The sequence below is a fragment of the Propithecus coquereli genome, unplaced genomic scaffold, assembly GCF_000956105.1.
Source record: "Propithecus coquereli isolate 6110/MARCELLA unplaced genomic scaffold, Pcoq_1.0 Scaffold128, whole genome shotgun sequence".
Classification (NCBI taxonomy): Eukaryota; Metazoa; Chordata; class Mammalia; order Primates; family Indriidae; genus Propithecus; species Propithecus coquereli.
This window is the reverse complement of record NW_012136969.1, coordinates 316,859-339,723: the sequence shown is the minus strand read 5'-3', so window position 1 is coordinate 339,723 and position 22,865 is coordinate 316,859. Positions and strand designations below refer to the sequence as shown.

At 49.9% G+C, this 22,865-nt stretch overlaps 1 protein-coding gene across 1 annotated transcript in view; it reads right to left on the bottom strand.

Annotated features, from left to right (window-relative positions):
- The window catches only part of TMOD1 (tropomodulin 1), a 78,907-nt gene extending 57,409 nt beyond the window's left edge, over window positions 1-21,498 (bottom strand). The window contains exons 1-2 of the mRNA XM_012638300.1: window positions 21,464-21,498; window positions 1,737-1,898 (exon numbers count right to left, since the gene is read on the bottom strand). Of these exons, the coding sequence (XP_012493754.1) occupies window positions 1,737-1,856 (120 nt within the window). The 5' untranslated portion in view covers window positions 1,857-1,898; window positions 21,464-21,498. The remainder of the gene's footprint in view (window positions 1-1,736; window positions 1,899-21,463) is intronic.
- Between the last annotated feature and the right edge of the window lie 1,367 nt (window positions 21,499-22,865).

Sequence of the window (22,865 nt, the reverse complement as noted above, 5' to 3'; positions counted from 1 at the left end):
GTGGTGGCGCGTGCCTGCAGTCCCAGCTACTTGGGAGGCTGAGGTAGGAGGACCACTTGAGCCCAGGAGCCGGAGGTTGCAGTGAGCTATAGTCACACTACTGCACTCCAGCCTGGGTGACAAAGCAAGACCCTGTCTCTAAAAAACAAAAAAACCCCAAAAACTGCCACCCGACCACTTCAGGCTCCTCTTGCCTCTGAATCAACAGGCAGAGAAGGGAGTTACCATGCTGGCTGGGGTCACTGGCCCTGACTACCAAGGGGAAATTGGATAGCACTGCACACAGGAGGGAAGGAAGCTTATGTCTGGAACACAGCAGATCCCTTAGGGCATGTTTTAGTATTACCAGGCCCAGTGATTAAGGTCAATGGAAATCTACAACCCAATCCAGGCAGGACTACTAATGGCCCAGCCAGGGGTGGGGAACCTGCGGCCTCAAGGCCACATGTGGCCCTTCAGATCCCCAAGTGCGCCCCTCGACTGAATCCAAACTTCACAGAACAAATCCCTTTATTAAAAGGATTTATTCTGTAAAATTTGGATTCAGTCAAAAGGCCACACTCAAGGATCCAGACAGAAATGAAGGTTGGGGTCACTCAGTAGCTAAAGAACCGCAATGAGTTAAGGTGCTCTCGGAAGGCAGAGGGGATACAGGATGGACGATGGGAGAGGGTAGCTACAAACATTGGCTACAGCCACCCGGCCAGTTACAGAAATGAGGACTGTAATTGTCGTGAATATTTTCTCCTTATTTTATGAACATGTTAGCATATGTGTATAGCAAATACCTTTGGGTTTTTTCCCTTCTTATTCCCTTATCATGTAACATGATGCATTGACTTTATGTCATAGTGTGTAAGTGTGGTTAATTTTACATCATTGCATTTAAGTTACAGGACATAAGGGGAGAAGAGTAAAGCTCACTCAAGGACTTTACCTCTTCTTCTGGGGAAGGAGTTAGTGTATTTTCTGTTGGACACAGGATAGTTGTATTCTGTTGGGCAGAATTATGACCATCTTTTTTTTATTTGGAGGTTTAGCATGGTTTAAAGAGGTGTGCATGCATGCCAAGCTGACACCGGGTGGACTTGTGATGGTTAATTCTATGTGTCAACTTGACTTGGCCATGAGGTGCCCAGACATTTGGTCAAACATTACTCTGGGTGTGTCTGTGAGAGTGTTTCTGCATGAGATTAACATTCGAATCAGTACACAGAGTGAAGCAGACTGTACTCCCTAATGTGGGTGGGCCTCATCCAATCAGCTGAAGGCCTGAATAGAACAAAAAAGCCAACCCACCCACAAGTAGGAGGGAATTTCCTCCCACCTGACTGCCTTGAGCTGGGACATTTTTTCCCTGCCTTTGGAATTGAACTAAGCATTGGCTCTTGCTGAGTCTTCAGCCTGCCTGCATTTGGACTGGAACTATATCATTGGCCCTCCTGGGTCTCCAGCTTGCCGACTGCCCATCTTGGAACTTGCCAGCTTCCATAACCATGTGAGCTAATTTCTCATAATAAATCTCCTTTCATATATGTATATGTATAAATACATATCCTGTGGTTCTCTTTCTCTGGAGAACCCTGACATAACACATTTTTAAAAATCCTGCAAAGGCAAAGTTATTCTAATGTCATTCTCACAAAAGGAAAAAGGAAGCTGTAGCTTTAGGAAGTGTACACCTGTCCCTCCCCGGTGGTAACGTAGCGACGTGCTCCCCTTTAGCACCTACTCACATCAGGGTCCAGCTCATCCAGCTCGTTTTCCAGGGTCCTGAGCTCTTCCTCTGTTAGGGCTCCAAGGATTTCGTCTTCATCCAGGTCACGGTATTTTTCTAGTTCTCGTCTGTACGACATTGTGGAAGAACTTGTCTTTGTCTCCTGAGTTTCTGTGCTGATCTATGACCGACCAGAAAGAGAAAAATCTTAGAAAAACCCTACTCTGATTTTATGTCCCAAAGCAAATGGATGCTCCTCATTCACATGGTGGCCTGGGCGTGTTTTGTGAACCGCCAGGATACTAATTACTACAGTGGAACACTGCACTGAGTTTGACTAATTCTCTAACAAAACTGCACAAGGTAAAAGTCCTGAGCGCATGTGATTTAATGAGTGGTAATTGGTTGTAATTGGCATGGACATTAATTACAAGTAAATGGGTGATTATAATGGCTTATGAGTGCCTGAAAACAATTTTATTCTTCAAGTAGTTCAAATACTTCCTGTATAACCCTCCACCCCTCACCCCACACCCCAGTGGGAATCATGAATGCTGTAAATGCTGCCAAAGCTGATTGTAAAAGGGGGAGAGTATACAATGGTTAATTGAGCACCTACTGCATACAGGCCCTCACCTGTTCCATTTCATTGAACCATCACAAAAAGGAGCCTCTAGTAATAGCTAACTTTTACTACCATACACCAGGCTGTGTGTTAAACACTTGCCAAAGATTTTCTAGTTTAACCTATGAGCTAAATATTTACTCTTATCACCATTTTACAGATGAGGACACAGCTTAGAGAGGTTAGGCGACTTACCCAAATCACGCCACTGGGAAGTGACAAATCCACATTTGAGCTCAGGTCTGTTGTGCTGGGAGTGTAGTTAACTCCCTGCGACACTGTTGGCCATCCGAGCCTGCATGGCTCTGGCCATTGCGTCACGGCACCTTTTTCATAGAATCACCCAATGTCATGGCCAGAAGGAGGCTGCATAGTCCCCTCGTTTTAGTCATGAGGGAGCTGGTTTGGAAGGAAGAAGTGCTTTGCCTGGGGGATCCAGGGTGATCCAGGGATACCAAGGTCCACATCTGCTGCTTCCCAGGCTGCTCTCTCTTGCTAGAGAAGGCTACCATTCATTGCCCATCTCACAGATGACACCTAATACCTCTGCTACTTCCAATAGCCATGACATTTTCAGACCTGTTGACTCATCTGAGCCTCACGACACACGCTGTAAGTTAGGACTTTTAATTAAAACCAATTTATCAGTGAAGAAACTGAGGCATGGCCTAGGGTGCTCTCCACTATACCATACTGCCTCTTGCCTACGCTGGGAGGGTTAAGGGGCTCACTCCTTCTGTCCTCCAGCTCGACTAAAGCTGCCTGGTAACACGACAAGTCAGAGAAGTCTTGGCATCCCCTCACTCAGCAAAGTTCATCATGATCTGTAAGCACTGGGCCACACTTCTGTCTGCAGCCTGTGCATCTGTCTCCCGCATGCCTTCCTCATGGGCAGGATCTGGGTTTGCTCCATCCACCTCTCCCAGGGCCCAGCCCAGGGCTATGCATATAGCAGGAAGTTTCTCCCTGAAAGGAACCCATTCCAGTTCTCTACCTGCCTTTGGTGGTCGATCAGGCAGCCCCGAGGAGACTCTGGGCTCTTCTCCTCTTGGGAAATGTTAGCTTGCTGCAGACACTGCTATTATCTCTGTCCCCTCCTGTCCTTTAACCTACCTGAGCTGAGCCACCAGCCTTCCTTTCTGAAGCTAACGGGCTGGCAGGTAAGGCAGCAGCTCAGGACTTCCTTAAATTCTGCAGAATAGAATGTAGTACTGCTTATAGAATCAGTGTGATGGGTTGAACTGTGTCCCCTGAAAATCCATACGTTGAAGTCCTAACCCCGAGTGCCTCGGTCACCTAGCACCCACCACGTTACAGGTAAGAATGTGACCTTACTGGAAATTGGGTCATTACAGATGTCATTAGTTTAGATGAGATCACATTGGAGTAATGTGGGCCCCTAATCCAATGTGACTGGTTTCCTTATAAAAAGGAGAAATTTGGACACAGGCACACACACAAGAACACCACCAAGTGACGATGAAGGCAGAGATGGGGGTGATGTTTCTACAAGCCAAGGAATGCCACTGATTGCCAGAAAACCAGCAGAAGCTAGGGGACAGACCTTGAACAGATCCTTCCTCACAGCCTTCAAAAGGAACCAGCCCTGCTGACACCTCGGTGTCAGACTTTTGGCCTCCAGAACGGTCAGGCAATATGTGTCCATTGTCCAAGCCACTCAGTTTGTGATACTTTGTTATGGCAGCCCTAGCAAACTTACGTAATCAGTATCACCTTCTACACAGCAGTTTATATTTTTAGACCCCCATGCCAAAAAACCAAACAAATAAATGAAACCCATGACTCATCTGTGAAATGACTGACGGAATTTTCCAGAGTAGAGAAATATGAAAACTAGGAAAGGACAACCAACCAATCAATCAAAAAGCTGGGGTTAGCTGTTAACTAAAAAGAATTAAAGTCAACAAAAATAAACTAAAACCACGTTCACTAAGCTAACAGAAAGAGCCTACATTTCAGCAAACAGAGAGCACACTTTGTCAGAGTGTCTGTGCATGTGTGGGCATATTTGTAGGAGAAATCCAAGGATATGACAGCCGGCTTGATAAGAAGGACTTGCTTCCCAAATACAGAAACCCCAGTACCATGCTTTTCTCTAAGAATGGCTCGGCTTGGCCTGACGTCTTCCTTTGACCAGACCCCAAGAATGCAATGTTCAGACCATAAATGGGCCCCCTACTTGATCCATTTCTATTTACTTCCAAAGAAAGTACAACCAGCTGACAATGCTCTGGTATAGATGAAAAAAACCTTCCTGAAGGTCCTCCGAGAACAACCTAATTTGGCTTTTCCTAAGTGAAGCCAGGACAGGGAGAGGATCTGTGATCTCCTCCCTGGGGCCGAGAGGGACCCTAACGAAGGGCTCAGAGGCTTCCAGGACCAACGCACAGAGATGTCCAGAGCCACCTCCAAACTAGGGTCTCTCGGGCTGCAGAACACAAGGTTTTGGTGCTCAAACAAGTTTTGGGTTATACGAAGTTCCACAGGACTCTGGACAGCAGGACTTCCCAAACATTTTGGTATGCTACTATGCAATGGCATCTCCAAGAGGAGTGGGCTGCGAGCATAATTTCCCAATCCTTTTGACTCTCCCAGAATTGGAATCTCATGAAACAAAGTTTGGAAAACACAGCCTTAGACTCACCTCTGGGTCACATCAGGGAGCCACTCAGAACCTCGAAGGAAAGCGCACAGGGACAGGACCAGCTGGGACACTTCTGGGGAAAGTCAGGCAGGTTTGGAACCGTGGGAACTCCCATCCCTGTTACCTTTTCCAGCTGACTCACTTTCTAGATGATCTGTGGTAAAACCCTTAGAAAAAGAGTCATGGACAGACCCTGGAGAATGGACAAGCCAGGATGAGGGAGCCAGGGAGGAAGGAACCCACGATCAAAGCCGGCTTGTGGAAAAGGGGCTGGGGAAAGAGCCAGGAGAGAAGGAGGTGGCACTTAAGGGTGCGTCCTCGTGCCTCCTCCAGAGATGCCACCCCAAGGGTGCAACCATTAAATTTCCTCTTATTGCACGTGGGAAAGTTAATGTACCACTCACACATCCCAAGGTGCTGTTGAATTAAAAAATCCCGTATCATAGGATTTCAGAAGCACTTTCTAATGTCAAGTGTCCTGTGAATATTACGGAGTGGTGAGGCATTACGTTAAATAAGCTGAGAGGAACCGAGAGCTCCTAAGGTAAACTACGAAGCTGTCAGTTTCAGCCACACTCATCCACTTGGCTCACAGGGCCGGGAGCTTTAAGTAGGATTCTCCTCCTGTGGTCAGGGAGGTGGGGAATGGGAGGTGGGAGAGAGGGAGGGTGGGAGGAAGGTGAGACCGGGGCGGCCACAGAGCTACTGCAGCGTGGTCTTAAAATACGGCTTGGAAGAGACTGCATTTTATAATTGTTCACAAAATGCCTCCATTTCCTAATAAAAGAGGTGTCAGGGATGAAACACAGGCCTGAGACTCACAGGACTTTGGTTGGAGTGCTAATTGTGACGGCGACTCCCTGGGTGACCCTTGCTAAGTTCCTTCCCTCCTCTGAGCCTCTGTTTGCTCATGGGCAAAATGAATAAATTGGATGACCCGAGTGGTTTCTAAATTGTGCCAAGAGGAGGTCTCTGGCTCTGAGAAAGCGCCTCTAGGGCCCTGCAGGGGGTTAAGGCTAAGTGAGGGGCTCACCCCTGATTTTACCTGATGTGTTTATTTGCGGTTCCATGTAAGATTTCCCTTGAAGAAAGGATTCTGCCACTCGAATAAAAAAGTGAAACTCGCTGGACTGGGTTTCTTAGTCTGTATAGTGAAGGGCGAACAGAACTTGCTCCGACAGCATGTTGTGGGGATTAAGTGACGACAAGCAGATGAGGTTGGTGGTGGTGGCACACACCTGGGGCTGGTGTGCAGGGAACAGGCTCACCAGACGTGAGCCATCGCCGTGAGGCTGCTGCTGCTGCTGGAGTCTTCACCTCTCCCGCACCTTCCCCCACACACTGTCACCAGATTGTAACGGCCCTCAGGAGGGGACTGATGTCCTACTTGTCTTCATGTCCCCAGAGCCTAGCCCTGGTGCTGGGCCCAGAGGTGCCATTTGGGGACAGGGAATGTGCACGCCTCCGTTCTGGTCTGGGGTTCGTGGAACCTTGGGCAAGTCCCTTCTCTTCTTGGCTGCTCTGTTTTCCTATCGTTGCCATGGAAAGATTGGACCAGGTCTGGGACAGCTGGAGACCCTGGAGGGGAGGGACAGGCAAGAAGGGGGTGATGAAGCCACTGGGTTCCCAACATGGCCCCCCTGGGACAGAATGGCTCCTCTGTTACTACCCTAAGTAAGAGTTGGTGAGAAAAACAAAAGCGCAGGTCAATAAATTTAAAACACCCTCACACACACAAATCTTCCAAAGCTGGTGTCTATTTCACACTCACGGCACATCTAGCCCCTGCTCCTCCATGGCAGAAGCCTTAAGCCTCCACTAAATATGAAAAAACAGACTTTACAAGCTGTGTCGGGAAGTGAAACCCGGCAGGTTGGACAGTAAAAATTAGAGGGTCAAGGACTGAGGCCATCCATCAGGAAAGCTTCGGAAATGGAAGTTCCGAGAAGGGGCAGCTCTGGAGCATGAAAGGCTCTTTTAAATCTTTCATAGGCAGCAGGTCCAGGCACTTCTGCCGATGGCGTCTCCAGCGTCGCCCGCCGTGTGGGAACGCCTGGGGAGGAGGCACTTGAGTGGCATCACCTTGATTTATGGACTGCACCTCCCTGAGCTCACAAGGAGCTGAGTCACGAGTTCGAATGAATATTTTCCAGTTATACCATCTTCTTATCTCAGCCACAGTGAACGTCTTGAGGATGGGCCAAGAAAGGTTGATTTACAAACAAAGCTGATCCTTCATACCCCATCTCCTTGTATATTTGTCCCTTGGCTTCAGGGGCACAAGAGCATCTGCAACGTCCCCTGTCCCTCCTGAGAGAGCTGTCACCCCCTTCCCCTTTCAAGGGGCACCTCGCAGGCAGCCATGCTTTGTGACATGTGACACCCTCCACGCTCAGCTGATTGGACAGAGTGGGTGCCTGGCTCAAGGGCAGCCAATTGATTGGTTGATCAGTGACAATGCCCTGAGGTGGCGTAGGACAAACAAAACAAAAAAAACGACAAAGAGGAGCTGGGCAAATGGGCTCCTTCATTTCTTGGCATTTGTGTTAGTGTTCTGTGGGGGCCCTAACAAAGCAACATAAACTGCGTGGCTGAAATAACAGAAATATGTTGGCGCTCCGTTCCGGAGGCTGGAAGTCAGAAGTCAAGGTGTTGGCAGGGTTGGTTCCTTCTGAGGGCTCGGGGGGTGAGCCGTTCCAGACCCGGCTTTTTTGCTGGTGGCCTCAGGCGTTCCTTGGCTTGCAGACACCTTCTCCCTGTGCCCTCTGTACGTGTCTGTGTCCAAATTTCCCCTTTGGATAAGGACACCAGTCAGACTGGATTGGGGCTTCCCTAATGACCTGATCATGCTCACAGGTCACTTTCACAGGTACAGCTTTTCGGGGGACATAATTCAACCCGTAACAGTATAGAGGTGCCCAGGGCAGCTGGGGTGAAAGGAAACTGGGGGCCCATGACGAGCGTGTGGAAACCAAGGCCATGAGGGATGAGAGGTGGCCAGGGAGCGAGAGTCCTCTGAGAGGGAGAGCTCATGCAACCTGAGAGACGGAGAACACCCAGTCCCCACAGGTGCCCAGGCCTGGGTCACCACGGCTCAAGTTGGCTTCCCACAAGACCCCTGGCTTCCCACGACCCTTACAAAGTCCACCTCTCTCCCCGCACCCCCTCACTGTCCTGAGGGACCTTGAAAGAGTCCCCGCTCCTTGCAGCCAAGTAAGAATGACAGCTCCAGCTCTCGGTTTCCTCCTCCTTAGGCTCCCTGATGACATGTTATTCTCGGCTCACCTGTTCCTCTGCTCTTCTCCCTCCTCCCTGGCTGGCTGTCATCTCTTCCCACGAGGGTTCTGTTACCATGATAAGCTGATGACCCTCAGATCCTCTGTGTCCAGCCCAGGCCCCTCCCTGAGCCCCAGCTCCCTGCTGGGCACCTCCGTCTGGAGCCGCTCGGGCCCCACATCCCTGCTTGAGTGCACCTCCGCCTCCACGCCCCAGCCCCATGCCCCAGCCCAGCTACCCTCCCTACAGACAAGCCTCTCTTTTCATTGTTATAATTGCTTTCCAAATTGTGGTAAAATACACATAATCCAAAATTTACTATGTTAACCATTGTTAGGTGTACAGCTCTATGGCATTAAGTGCATTCCCTTGTTGTGCAACCACCACCCCATCCATCTCCAGAATTCTTCTGTCTACCCCGTCTGAAACTCTGCACCCCCTGAACGCTAGCTCCCGTTCCCCTCCCTCAGCCCTGGCAGCCACCATTTCTTTCTGTCCCTGTGAATTTGCCTCCTCTAGCTGCCTCAAAGGTGTGGAGCCATGCAGTGTTGCCTCTTTGTGCCTGGAACCTTGCCTCTTTAACATCCTCCCATCTGTCTCACCTCTCCCTTCTCTTGGCGCTGCCTTTTGTGCTCTGTGTTATCAGAGCAGTCTCCCACTTGTCCCCTGCCTCAGTTCTCCCACCCTCCTGTCCTCATTCAACTCGCTCCAGATGATCTTTGTGAAAATCAGTCTTCGTGCTGAAAACGACTCCCACCACTTCCCATTATGCCAGAGAGAGAGCATGTCCTCAAGGCACCGTCCCCACACCCAGGCCCCAGCCCTGCTTACCAGGACACTGCGCCTCCCCTCTCACAGCCTCTGCGGGCACCCTGTGGAGGCAGTGCTGCCCCTGCCTGGCAGGGGAGATGGGGGCCCCCACACCTCTCTGTACCCACAGGCTGGGCAGGGCGAGGGCCACGATCACACCCAACATCTCCACACCTCAGCACCCAGCCCTGGCCTGGCTCAGAGGGAAAGCGTGGTCACTGCAGTCAGAATGGAACTGTCAGTCAGGGACGCAGAGGGCTGGGGGCAGGGGAACAGCTGAATCCTAGCCCCGGCCAGTGATCACTGGGGGAAGAAAGTCAACCAGCACTCGATTGGGTGGGGCAGGGGTGGGGTGGGGTGTGGAAGCACTAGACAATGGAACTTTCAGGGGTCTTAACATCCTCAGTTTTTAGGGCTGAGATCTAGGTCATAAAATGTCATGTAATAATTATGCTAATAACCACTCCTCTGATGTGCAGAGACCTTTGAAGTGTATAAAAAAATAACCACTTTTATTCCTACAGTTTCATGTTCCCGGGGGCGTGTTGTCACCTGTGATGGGCTCCAGACAGAATTGAGGAGAGGAGGAGAAACAGGGAGAGGGAGAGAGCTGGACTGAGAAGACCAAGCTCTCCCAGCCACCAAGGTCTAGATCCCACGCCGTCCACCACCCCTAAGGAGCCCCTGCATGCGACAGCCTCAGTTTCTCCCCCGCCTTGCTGAAAGCGTCTCCCAGGCAGCGCTAGCTACATAATGTGCTGGGTCCAGTGCAACATAAAACAAGGGGGACCTTTGTTCCAAAGGCAGGGCATATTTGAAACACAGACTTGGGGGGGGACGAAGGGCAACATACGTAACCTAAACATCTGTACCCCCATAATATGCTGAAATAAAAGAAAAAGAAAAAAAAAGGCAGGGAAAAAGTACCATTAAAGGTATCAAAATACAAAGTTTTCCTTTCTCTCATGGTCACTTTCTTGATCTGTCATGGCATTTTTAACCTACTCTTTAATGCGTGATCCACACAGGTGCCCATGTGCTGTGACTCGGAGCACGCACAGGAAGCCCACTCACTGGCTGCCAATTTCCCTCTCCTGCCAGACACCGACGGGCACGCCCTGCCTGGCGGGGGCCAGGAAGTCAAGCCAGGTATTTCCCCTCCCACGGGCCACTGCCCCAACACAATCCTCTTGTCTACCCCTGATCCAGGTATCTAGTGCGCTGGCCACTGCCTCTGTGCCATCCTTTTCTCCACCTGTGACCCAAGCAGCTAGTGTCTTGGCACAGAGGCTGCAACATGATGAGCGATCCCCAAGGGTACTGCAACCCCTGTTGCCAGGACACTAGGTACCTGGGTCAGGGGTGGATGACAAGTCTGCCCTGCAGAGTTCCCAGCTGACTGCACCAAGGGGCCCCAGTGGTAGCTGAGCAGGAGTGGGGAGAGGGAGGCTGGGTGGAACCGGGGGTGCCAAGTGCAGGGGACCTGGAGTCCAAGAACTCATCCCTGGGAAGCAGAGAGGCAAGCAGGAGGCGGGACCCCATATGAGGTCCTTCTGAGGGGGCCTTCTGAGAGTAGGGCTCTGCACACCCGCACAGGTGTACAACCTGGTCCCAGCCCGATCCCCAGGACACACACCCTGAAGGCCCCAGGGCCAGACTCAGCATTGTCTCACCTGCGATGGTCCTCTTCCCCCCTAGTATCTTCCAACCCACTGAAACCCCTAGTCCCTGGGGTCTATAGGGGACGGGGGCCACAGTGCAATGGCAGATGGAGCACTGGGGTAGGGGTCAGGGGGCCTAATTACAAGTCCTGATTTGGGTTGAGGACTTGCTGCATGACCTTATGGGAGAGACAGAAGTTAATAAGAGAGCCCCAGCTCTCACGAAGCTTATAACCAACTTGGGAAGACAAGGCTCACACAGAGATCCTTGGGATGGTGTCACACATGTCATCTCTTCATCCACCACCCTCAGAGGAGGAGGGGTGCTCTGGGCCATTAGCCCGCCATTACAGATGAGGCCTGGGTAAAGGTGAGAGCTTGGACTAGAGGTCATGCCAACCTGGCCTAAAATTCCTGTTCTGGCTCTAAGTAATTGGGTGGCCTCTGGCGTGCCACTCAGTGCCTCTGAGATTCATGGATTGCTTTGCAAAGTGAGAGCAGGACAGTACTGCATGTTCTCTCAAGGGGCACTATGAAGGGGACATGAGATAAAGGATGACACAGCTCTTTCTCCTTCCTTCAGGCCCCAAAAGACAACCCTGCAAGCACTGAATGGGTGGGTGTGGCTGAGCAACCAGGAGGAAGATTTGGGCCTCTCTGGTGACTGTCTTCCCACCACAAACCACCGGTGGGAGGTGTTCGCCCCCAACGCCATGGTGAGCTCCCAGCGGCCTGAAGAAAAGCACAGAGCCAAAGCAAGAGCAATGACAGTCTTGCCTGGTTTTGTCCTGGAGCTCAACTCTGGGCCCCACTCTTTTGTTGGGGGTGGGGGTGAGTTTTTCTTTTTTAGCAAGACACGGGTTATACACTGGCAAGTGTACAAGTCTTAAGTGTACAACTCACTGAATTTTCTCATTTGTATACACCTATGTGGACACTCAGATGCAGATACAGAACATTTCCAGGCCCCCAGAAGGCTTTTGTATAGCCCTTCCCAGTCAATCTTTCTCAAAGGGAACTACTATTCCAACCTTTACAACCACAGATTCGCTTTGACTGTTTTTGAACATTATATTATATATGGATGGAAACATACAGTAAGTATGTTCTTGGGTTTGGTTTCTTTTACTCAACATCGTATTTGTGAGATTCATCCATGCTCTTATATGTAGTAACAGTTTGTTCTTTTTCATTGATGTGTAATATTTCATTATATGAAATAAACCATAATTTATTCATTTACTTTTGATGGGAATTTAGGTTATTTCCAGTATTTGGTAATTACAAATAGTGCTATGAATATGTCTTTTAGTAGAAATAAGCACTTCTCTTGGGAGTGGAATTGCTGGGTCATAGAATAGGCATACATTTAGTTTCAGTAAATACTGTCAAACAGTTTTCCAAAATAATTGTATAATTTTGCATTTTCACCAACAACGTATGAGAGTTTCAGTTGCCCCGCATCCTTGTCAACACTTGATACTGTCAATACTTTTCGTGTTAGCCATTCTGGTGGGTGAGCAATGGTATCTCACTGTGCATTTCCCTGATGACTAATGATGTTGAGCGTATCTCATACGCCTATTGGCTGAGTGCATGACCTCTGCTGTGAACTGGGCCTTCACTTTTGAGTGGTGCTGAATGAGTCCAGAGAAGGTGAACAGGGTGTGATATGAGGAACAGTTGAAGGACCAGGAGGAACAGGATCATGTTCTGCAAACCTCTGATGGGCTGACCCAGGGAAGAGGAAACAGAAGAGGTCTATGGCTCCCAGAGAGCAGAAGACATAGATTTACCAAGATTACCAGAACATGGATTTCTGATCAGTGCAAGGAATTTTCTAAGGATAAAAACTGCCCAAGGATGCACCGGACTGAGTCAGAAATAGTGAGCACTGTCGCTGCAGGCTCATGAGCAGAGAAGTCAGAGCCCTAGATGAGATTTTCCAGAGAGGTTCGATGTCTCAATTGGTGGTGGTAGTTCGGGAATGGACGAGATAAGATTTGAGGCCCTTCAAGGCCTGGTTCTATCATGAAAGACGTGTTTAGAGCCACTAAATGGAGAAGGATGGGAACTTAGAGACCAGCTATCATTAGAAGTCTTGTTTTCTGGCTCATTTGTCTTTATTTTCCCTGGCTGATTTCATTCTCTTAGTCATATGGGAAAGCACCTTCTAAAAAAACATGGACACTAAACATAGCGTTTGACTCCGTCACTTTCTGCAGTTGCTACAAGCCCATCCCAGAACACACTGAGCCTCGGAGGTCTGTACGTCAGTTAAATTTGTCAAATGGTTTAAATTAGAAAGGTCTGCGTGTGTGTGAATGTGTGTGCATGTTTGCCTTTTGCATCTCTTGGGGTCATTACAGTGTCTGAGTCACGGCACAAAGCGCTGTAAGCAACAGGGTTCAGGAAAAGATTCTGAAATCATCTTCCTGTCCCAGCTGGGCTGCCCACCTGCCCTCACACCATGCTACATTCCACTCTGCGGCTCCTTCTCCCCACTTCTCTGCAACTTTCCTAGTTCAGGCCACCCTGAGTTCTCCCCAGGCTCTGCCCCTTCCATTTCGTCTTCCTCCACAACAGCTGAGGAGGGTTCTAGGAAGCCAGACATCATAATACAAACAGGAAAGGCCACCAGAGTTCTGTGGGAGCTATTGCATTGTGTTAGGGCACCCCCCACACCCCCAAATCTGAAAGCTACTTGAGAGCCAGCATCTCTGTCTCCCATGGCCCTACACAAAGTCCTGTACCTCTCAGGTGCTGAATATATTAATATGTGTGTTGAATAAATGAGTGAATGAATGCCTAGCATTATTATTGGCTTTCAAAGCTGTAAGTCAAAAATGCTGGTAGAATAAAAGTTAGTTGTAGAAAAGCTCATGGAGCTCACTCCTTTTCCCATTCTCCATTTTACAAACATGAACTTTATCACCTTGCCTCATAGCAGGTGTTAACACAAAGTAGCGCTTTATGAAGCACATTTTTATCTTTTCTTAAAACCAATATGAAAATTAGGATGAACAACGCCAAAAGGTAAATGGCAAATTGGGCAAAAATATATTTGCTGCACATTGAACAAAAGGCTAATTTGTTTCATAGACAATGAAAAAGAAAAAGAAGAGCCCAGTAAAGTGTGGGAATAGGAAAGGAATAGGCAATAAATTCACATAAAAAGAAATACTAACGGCTTATCAATGTATCAATAGATAATGAAACTCACTCATTTATAGAAAAGCAAATTGGGAAATGAGATATCAGTTCTCATCTAATCGAATTGACAAAGGTTAAAAAGTCTAAGAATTCCCAGTGTTCACAAGATGTGGGGAGACCAGGATCCTCACTCGGAACAGAAGCTACCTTGGTAAACCCTCCTTCAGGGCGAGTTAAGCCATATCTATCAAAATGCACACACCCTTTGACTCAGCAATTCCACTTCTAGGAATTTACTCTGTTAGTTTACTCACGGAATTGTACAAACACATATGTGTAAATTATCTGCTTAGGCAAAAAAAAAAACAAAAAAAAACACCACCGGAAACCACATAAAAGTTCATCAACAGGGACTGGGTAACTAAATTAGAGTCTAGATGCACAATGGGACACTATTAACACCATCCGTGAGGCTACTGTTGCCCAGAATGTCACTGTGCCCTATGACAGCAAGCACTGTTCTGTACTTACTGCATACGAGGCACGGTGCTAAGCTTTCCATGGATTATTTCATGCAATATGTTAATAAATAACTCTGTGAAGTGGGTACTTTCATTATCCCCATTTCACAGATGAAAAAACTGAAGCACAGAGAAGGGAAGTAACCGATGTTAGTTGTGTAGGGCTGCCATGACAAATCACCACAAACTGGATGGCCTAAAACAACAGAAATTTGTTCAGAAGACCAGAAATCCAAAATCAAGGTGTCGGTATGTTGGTTCCGCTCCAGGCTTCTCTCCTACTTCTGGCAACTGTTGGCAATTCCCCAACAGCCCTCGGTTTATGGCTGCATCGCTTCCATCTCTGGCTCTATCACCAAGTGGCCTTCTCTCCTGTGTGTGTCCACTCTTCTTCTTATAAGGACACCAGTCATTGGATTTAGGACCCACCCTAATCCAACTTACCTAATTACATCTGTAAAACCCTGTTTCCAAATAAGGGCACATTCTGAAGTTCCAGGTAGACATGACTTTTGGGGGGCCACTATTTAACTCAGTACACTGACCGAGGTCCCAGAGCGATTGAGCAGTGGAGCCGGGATGGGAATCTAGGCAGGCGATGGGACTGTACTCATCATCACTACCCCGTGCTGCTTCCCTGGCATAACAGCTCACATTTACATCATGCTAGCACTGTCCCAGGCACTGTCCTAACCATTTTACATACGATAACTAAGTTAATCCCCGCAACAACCCCACTTTATAGATGGCAAAACAAGGCACAGAAGGATAAAAGTCACCTTAGATTAGGGAGCCAGCAACTGGCAGACCTCAGATTTGAACATAGTAAGGTGGTCTCCAGACAGAGTCCATGTTTTTTTGTTGCTGTTTTGTTTTGTGAATCAGCAGAATAGATTGTGTCTTATGACCTATCAGTTGCCATTCAAGGCCCCCCAAAAGGATCTGGAGGGGGCCTTCGTTTGAGCCTGCCCTTGGTTGCTCCTGGGCTCCCTGGGCTTGTGCAGACTGATCCAGAGTCCACGTTCTTAACCACTATGCTGAACTTCCTTCCCTCTAGCATCCATCATGACAATATACTGAGAATTAGGGCTAAGAAAATATTTCTCTCTCCTGAAAGACTGGTGTTCTTCCTTTTATTATCAGACATGAAGAGTCCTCCCATTCACCTTGTCTCCCTTTTCCCTGTGGCTGCCAGGATTCATCTCAGAGCCAATTTGAGCATCCAAATACAGTTACCATCTTCAGCCAAGATTCTCGCATAATTTTCTGTCTTTTTTCCCTGTGTTGGGGATTCCTAACCTGGGCTTTCAAATGGGCTTCAGGGGGGATCCACATACTCAGTGAAATGATATACAAACTGTTGTGTATATGGATATATTCATTTTTCTGGAGCAATGGTCCATAGCTCTAATCAGATTCTCCAAGAGTTTCATGATCCTAATCTTCCAGATTTCTGCCCTGTTCTTTTGAAACGTTGTTTTTACCAGTTAAGTTGCCTGTGTAGGTTTATTTTAAGCCATCTCAAAGCTTTTTAATGGTGTAAGTGGAATACTATATAAAAACCGTAAGCAAATGCATGCCATGCTGCATCTGAACTTTTAAATCTTCCTGGGTTTGCATGGAGGAAGTCTGTCTTCATGTCTCCCTCTCCCTTACCCCCAAATTTACAACACTCTGAGTAGTTTTGATGTCTCAGGGCCTCTATCGTCTCAGGTTTCCACCCCAGCACTGGCCAGGCCCCCATCCTGTGCTCACAGATATCAAACTTGTAAGCAGTGCGCTGATCAAAAAGAGCCCTCGATTTTGAGCCAGGGCTCAAATGAATTCAGTTGTAGATTAAAAAAAAAAACACTATATTAATGCAATGACCAGGGGGAATCTTTGTGATAACTAGCACTCATCTTGGTGTCCCAAGTGTGGTGGTTTGCGGATACAGAATCAGCACCACCTTATTAGATGTTTATTAGAGATTATTAGGAATTATTAAGCTTATTAACTAATAAACCCATTTCTGCTTATTAGAAATAAGGAGCTTATTAAAAATTCAGAGTCTCAAGCCCCATCCCATACCGACCGAACCAGAATCTGCATTTTTAAAAAGAGTCCAAGTGATTCATAGCACATTAAAGTTAGAGAAGCACTCACGTAGAACATGAGGACTCCCATTTCTCAAGTTTATCAAACCCTGGAGAGCACTTCAGTTTTCTGGAATACACACTCCAATTGGATGATCTGGAACCATTCCTACTGGGGTTCACTATCCTATTATAAAAAGGGGGTAACAATACCTGCCTATCCTCCCTCACAGCATAAGTGTGAGTTTCAAATGAGATCATGGATTCATTCGCTAGCCACTCCTTGCGATGGGGCTGAATGTGGCTGGGGAGCGGGTGGGTAGCAGGTCGGGGGCAGTTTCTGCCCTCACGGAGCTGATGGTCTGGCAGGGTGGGGACGCATGTTGCAAATGCTGGTTGGCGTTGCGTGACTGTCATGGTAATCACAGGGCTTCATTCGCTTTTTCTTTTGCTCATTCATTCATTCAGCGGTCGGCCATTTATTAAAACGTAAATACCTGCACTATGTCAAGCGCGGAGCTGTGAGCTGGACACTGGGGAAGCAGAAACCCCATGTTCAAGGAGCTTTTAGTCTAGCCAGAGATAAAGACACATGAGCCAACGAGTCCGTTTAGAACACACTGTGGCTGGTGCTCTGAGGTCAGCGCAGGGGGCTGTGGGAGCACAGGTGAGGCAACAAGGAGCTTTGCTTTAAAGGAGGATGACAAGTTTGCTGGGTTGAGAAGGGCGGAAAGAACGGCAGGGGCAACGGCATGGAAGCGTGGAGGCCCAGCACACTTGCTCCATGACAGAAGGCAAGGAGAATTTGGAGGAGTGCCTAGAGATAATTGCGGAGAAGTAGCTGGGGGCCAGATCTTAGACACTAAGGAATTCTTTCTTTATCTTATAGGAAGTAGAATCCCTAAAGGAAGAGAATTGACACCATCATAGCTGCTCTCCAGAAGACCTTTTAACAGCAGCATGGAAGAAGAAATGACTTGAGGCAGAAAGACTTTTAAGAGGCTCTGACGATAGTTTGGGAGAGAGAGAGCCCAGTCCTCAGTGGGGGTAGTGGATGTGGGAGAAATTAAGGGAGGAAGCATTGACAGAACTCAGTGAGTGAATGAATGGGGTGGTGAAGAGAAGGGAGGTAGGACTCACAGATGCCTAGAGCTAAGGAGAGCGCCCCTGGCTGGACACAGGAATTTGGGAACTGTGGGGTGATGGGAGCCATGGGAGTGAATGAGATTGTGAGGGGGTGTGGGGTGGAAAGAGATTAGGGTTAAGAGTGGCACCAACATTTAAGGGATGGGCAGAGGCAATGAGTCCATGAAGGAAGTTGAGGGAGGCCAAGAGGCAGTTCTGGTTCCTGTGGTTCCATTGGGCATGGAGAGCAAACGCCTGGTGGCCATAGCTCATCACCTACCAGAATCAGCTCTAGGGACCACCCTGGGGTCTGCACCCTTGAAGCACCAGGGTGAGTGGGGGCTGGGTTGGGGCCCCTGAGAAGATGACTGAGACAGGGACACAGGGTAGGGCTTGTCTCCCCCTCCCTCGCTCTTTCCTCCACTCCCATGGTAATGTCCAGCCTTTTCACAAATCTGTTTTTTTCCCAAGAGAAAACCAAAAGGACATGACAGGAGAAACAAAAGAAATGCTTGAGTTTGTTTAGTTTTTCAGATCAGACAAGGACCCAGCACCTTCTAATACAGAAGAAAACCTTCCAGACTGTGTCCTAGGTTGACTCCAATGAGCTCATTCTCTCATTATCATTAAGAGCAAAGGGAGTCTGGTCCTATCATAATTAATCAAAAGATGATTTTACAAAATAAAAAAAGAGAGAGGAAATGGCCCCAGAATTGTGCTATTCTGATTCATGGTTTTCCATAGAAACAAGGCCTAGGGTTTTAAACTGATAATGGCTCTGAGCAGCCCAACAATCGATCCCTCTGGTGTTCTGGCTTTAAGCAAAAAGTGAACTGGCCTCTTTAGAAATGTTGGCAGCCTGGCTGGTCCATTAGTAAGACTGAAAAATCAAAACATTGACTGGAAAAGGCCATTATGACTGGGCTCAGCAGGAGTCATCGATAGATGACGTCATTTCAGAAATAAGCAAGCCAAGGTCACGAGGCCCTTGGGCAGGGTTAAAACACCTTTCATGGCCAGTCACCACGCTCTTTTGCAGATACTGAAGTCTGCAGGTGACACAGGGTCTGAGCCAGGACCCCCTTTCATTTGCTTTTTTTGCTCAGCCTGGTTTCAAGGGAGCCTGGGATGTTCAGCAGGTCATTAAGTTAAGCCCTTCAGGACTAGCCATGGGCACACCCTTAGATTCCCTTTTAACCCTTCCCCCAGCCCCCTCCTTCTCCTCCTCTTATCACACTCTTTATCCCAGGAGCACCTGTCCTGTCCCCAGCTCCTACCTCCCTCCCTCTCCCTTCCCTTCTCATCCAGGCTTTAAAAGCAGTTGTAGGCTCTCTCTCCACCTGTTCAGCTCCCATGAGCTCCTGCCTCTGCCTCTCACTAACACTAATAATATCACTGCAAGGTACAGGCTCTTGGGGTGGCAGGGAGTGGGGGGCCTGCATCGTCTCACCTGTCCCCATGGCAGCGCATATGAAATGGATATTGTTGTCTCCATCATACAGGGAGGATACTAGGGCTCAGACAGACGGGCCAGGTCACTGGCATATCCCATTTTTGAACCCTCTGCAAAGTCACCCATGACCCCTGCCAATTCTGATGGCCCCTTCCTAGTCCTCACCCGCCTCTGTCTCTCAGCAGCAACTTGGGAGAGCCGCCCACCTCTCTTCTCCCTTGGCTCTTGGGAAGCCACTTCCTCCCACTCCTTCCCCAACTCTTCACATGGTGGGTCTTGCTACAAAGTCCTTCAAGGGAAACTCCAAGCCGTCTTGATTCCGGGTCCACTAGAGACCATCTTGTCCAGCCCCTCATTGCTCAAGGTCACTCTGAGTGGTGGCAGAGCTGGGGCTGGAGACAGGTGTCCTAACCTCCAGGCCAGTCTACCTCTCACTGCTCAGAGCTGCCACTACCTCTGTGTTTTCTGTTTTCGCTGAGCTGCAAGAGACAGCCCTACCCAGGAGGAGGGAGAAGGTGTGAGACCCTGATAAGGTGGGGAGGATGCTATTTTTAGAGGACACTGGTTTTCCACTCAGGCTGGGAGGAGCTCAAGGGCCAATGACTTTCTAAAACGTGGGTTTGTAAGACTAGTTCGTTAAAGATAATACACCAAAGTGACAGTGTTTTGTTTTCACTCTCTGCTGGTGGGTTGTGTGGCTCAAGTTGATGGGAACTTTACCATTTGGCTCCATTTCTCCTTCTTTTATCTGTAAGGCTTTGAGATGGCTTTAGAGAAAACATAATAGAAAGTAAAGTAGAAACAAAAATGGAACTTCAGGATGAGGGCGCTATTGTCTGTGCCAGGGAAAGTCCTGGACAGCAGTGGATGGAAAGTGGGAAGACAAGGGCACGGAGACAGGTGCCCACAGAGCTCCAAGACCTGCCTGAGCAGCGGGAGGGGTCGGAAAAGAGAAGGGAAAGGCTGGCGGCGAGTGCAGACCTACCGCGTGTCCAGCAGTGTGTGACCTTGAGCAGGGGGCTCCACAGCCCTTCACAGAGGACAAAATGGCAGTCACCTCTGGGAGAGAGATGGGGTTTCTGGGGTCCCACTGAGAGCCCAGCACCTGGGTTCAGGGGCTGGTTCTGCGATTTGGGCACGGAAGAGCTTAAGCCAGGTGATCGCCAAGAGTCTCAGAGGGCGAAGGACGAGTGTCCCACACAGGGTCGCTCTAGCAGCGGCGGGCGAGGGGTGTGGTGGGGGCAGCGCTGCGCGGCTGGGAGGGCGCATCGAGAGGAGCCGAAGTATGGGCGGGGAAACTGGCCAAGGAGCGCCTGGACTGGAACCCCTAGCCCCGCACAGTTCACTGGTTCTAAAGCTGTGGGGGTCACATGCTGCTTTGCCAAGGCGAAGCCGTCTACGCAGCAGAGAAGTGCACATAAGCACCCCAAGGGTGCACTTCCTGGGGGTGTACGGCCCAGGGTACTCCGAGGTCCCTGGTGGGTCCCCGGATATGACTCAAGTCTGGGGGGCAGCCAGTCTCCGATGTCCGCAGCCCCTCCGGATGTGTGCGCGTGTGCCCCCGGCGTCCCTGGCCTCGAGCCAGTGAACAGGTGGGGGGAGCCCGGCCGCCCAAGAGCGCGCCCCGCTGCTCTCACGGCCCGGGCTCCTGCCTCCATCGCCGGAACCAGACCTCGCCCCTTCAAACAGGGAAACCGAGGTCCAGAGAAGGGAGGGTGCTTGCCAAGGCCATCCCCTGACCTGGCGACAACAAGAGGGCTCCTGCCTCCACGCTCTTTCCAGCTGTCTGGCCGCGTAACGCGTGTCGTGGCGCTTTAAACCTTGTCTCCAGCAGTTTGGGAAACTTTTCCTGCCCCAACCCCGCGCGGCGCGAACCCGGCTCCACATCCACCGGAGCCCTTCCGCCCCCTCTCCCACCCCCAGACTCTGACAGGCGGAGCAGAGGCTGCGCCCCGGCCCGGCCCGCGCCGGCACCTGTACCCAGCGGAGCGCCCCGCGGGTGTGGAGCCGCGCGGCGCTCGAGTCCAGCGGAGGCGCCCGCTCCTCCAGGACCCCGGCCCTCGGGGCGTCCCCTCCAGAGCTCCGGCTCCTTCTCGCGTTTACAGACCCGGCGCGAAGGTCCAGCGCAGAGGGCGCCCCGGCCAGGGCCGCGCGCGCTGGGCGGCGGGGACCGGAGCGCCGGGCGCCGGACCCCGAGACCCGGGCTCCCCAGCCCCGGAGGCAACCCGAGGCGGCAGCTATTTATAGAGGGAGCCACGCTCAGTCCCTCTTGGCGGCGGCGGCGACAGCTGAATATTTTGCCCAGATATGGCTGAGGCCCCGGCGCGGGGGCAGGGAACCCCGCGAGCGCGAGGGGGACCCCAGGCGGGGTGGGGGGCTTACCGGCACGCAGAGCTGCGGGGCCGGCGCGAGCGCGGGCGGCGGGCGGATGGGCGCGGGCGGCGGCCGCGGTGCTCGGGCGGGAGGAGGGCGGACGAGCGAAGCGCGGGGCTGGACAAGCTCTCGGACGGCCGCGGGCGGGCGGGCGCTGTGGGCTCCGGGGGTGGGAGCCAGGGGCGGGCCCGGCTTGGTGCTGTCACCGCGCCCCGCCCCGCCGCCGCCTTCTCCCTCCTTCCCTCCCCCTCCGCTCGGGGGCGCCGGGGCGCAGAGCACCGACCCCGGTCCGGGAGCGACACTTGCGGAGGGGAGCGCCAGGGAGTCCGGCTCCGCAGCCAAGTGAGCGCCGGTCGCCCTCTGTCCGAGTCTCGGTTTTCCCAATCGTACCAGGGAGAGTTTAAGAGACGGTAGTGTTATCTGGGAAAAGGTGGGTAGATTTGCATTCCTGAGGGGTCTAGAATTTAAGCCTCTGAGAATCAGAAGTACTCGAAAGTGATGGAACGAAGCCAGCTAAGCAGCTCCTGCACCTTTACCTCCTTCGACTGAAGCAAAGCTCTGTCCCAGCTTCCCACAGCCCCGCTAGGTCTGGCATGAGCCGAAGCTTTAATAACAATCGTTTTGCCAACGTGTTCTAACAGAGTCGAGTCGAAGGCATTCTCTCCACACTACGAGAGAGTGGAGTGTCTAATAGAACGACTTAAAATAACAGCAAAAAGTTCCACCTTCCTAAAAGGCTATATGTTTTCCAGAACCAACCACTTAAACCCAAATGGCTCATACAAAGGAATTTGTATCGACATAGGGAAACGTCTCATTTTGGATTATTATGGGGAAGTTTTTGGTGGAGTAAATTCTAATAAAATCAATTCTTTAATCCTGGTGTATAGATTATTAATGAGAAACACTCGTTAAAAAATCTTGTTTTTCAAGAAAATGTATTCCTATAAAACCCTCACAGATGTAAGAGAATGCTCTTTTCAAGGGGTGCCATACATTTCAAAAATAAGCAACGGTTTACTATTTCAAATTATTTTAAAACGTTTTTGTTGTGAATCCAACCTATAAGAACATAGAACGTATGTTGTATGTCATATGTACATGCAACATAAACATGCAGCTTCATAACTTTTTATAGTGTGAATACCTGTGCGACCACCACTCAGTCAGGAAACACTGACAGCTGCCCAGAAGCCCACCTGTCCCTCCTGGGTCACAACTCCCTCCCACGTTCCCTCCCTCCCTCCCTCCCAAAGATGTTCACTTTCTTGTCCTTTATGGTAATCACATCCTTACTTTCCTCCACCCTCTGTAGTTTGTCTTCATTTGCTTAACTCTATATTGGGCGATTAATCTGTGATGTTTCATGCAGCCGTAGTTCCCTCTCATTGCTACAGAGTTTTCCATTCTA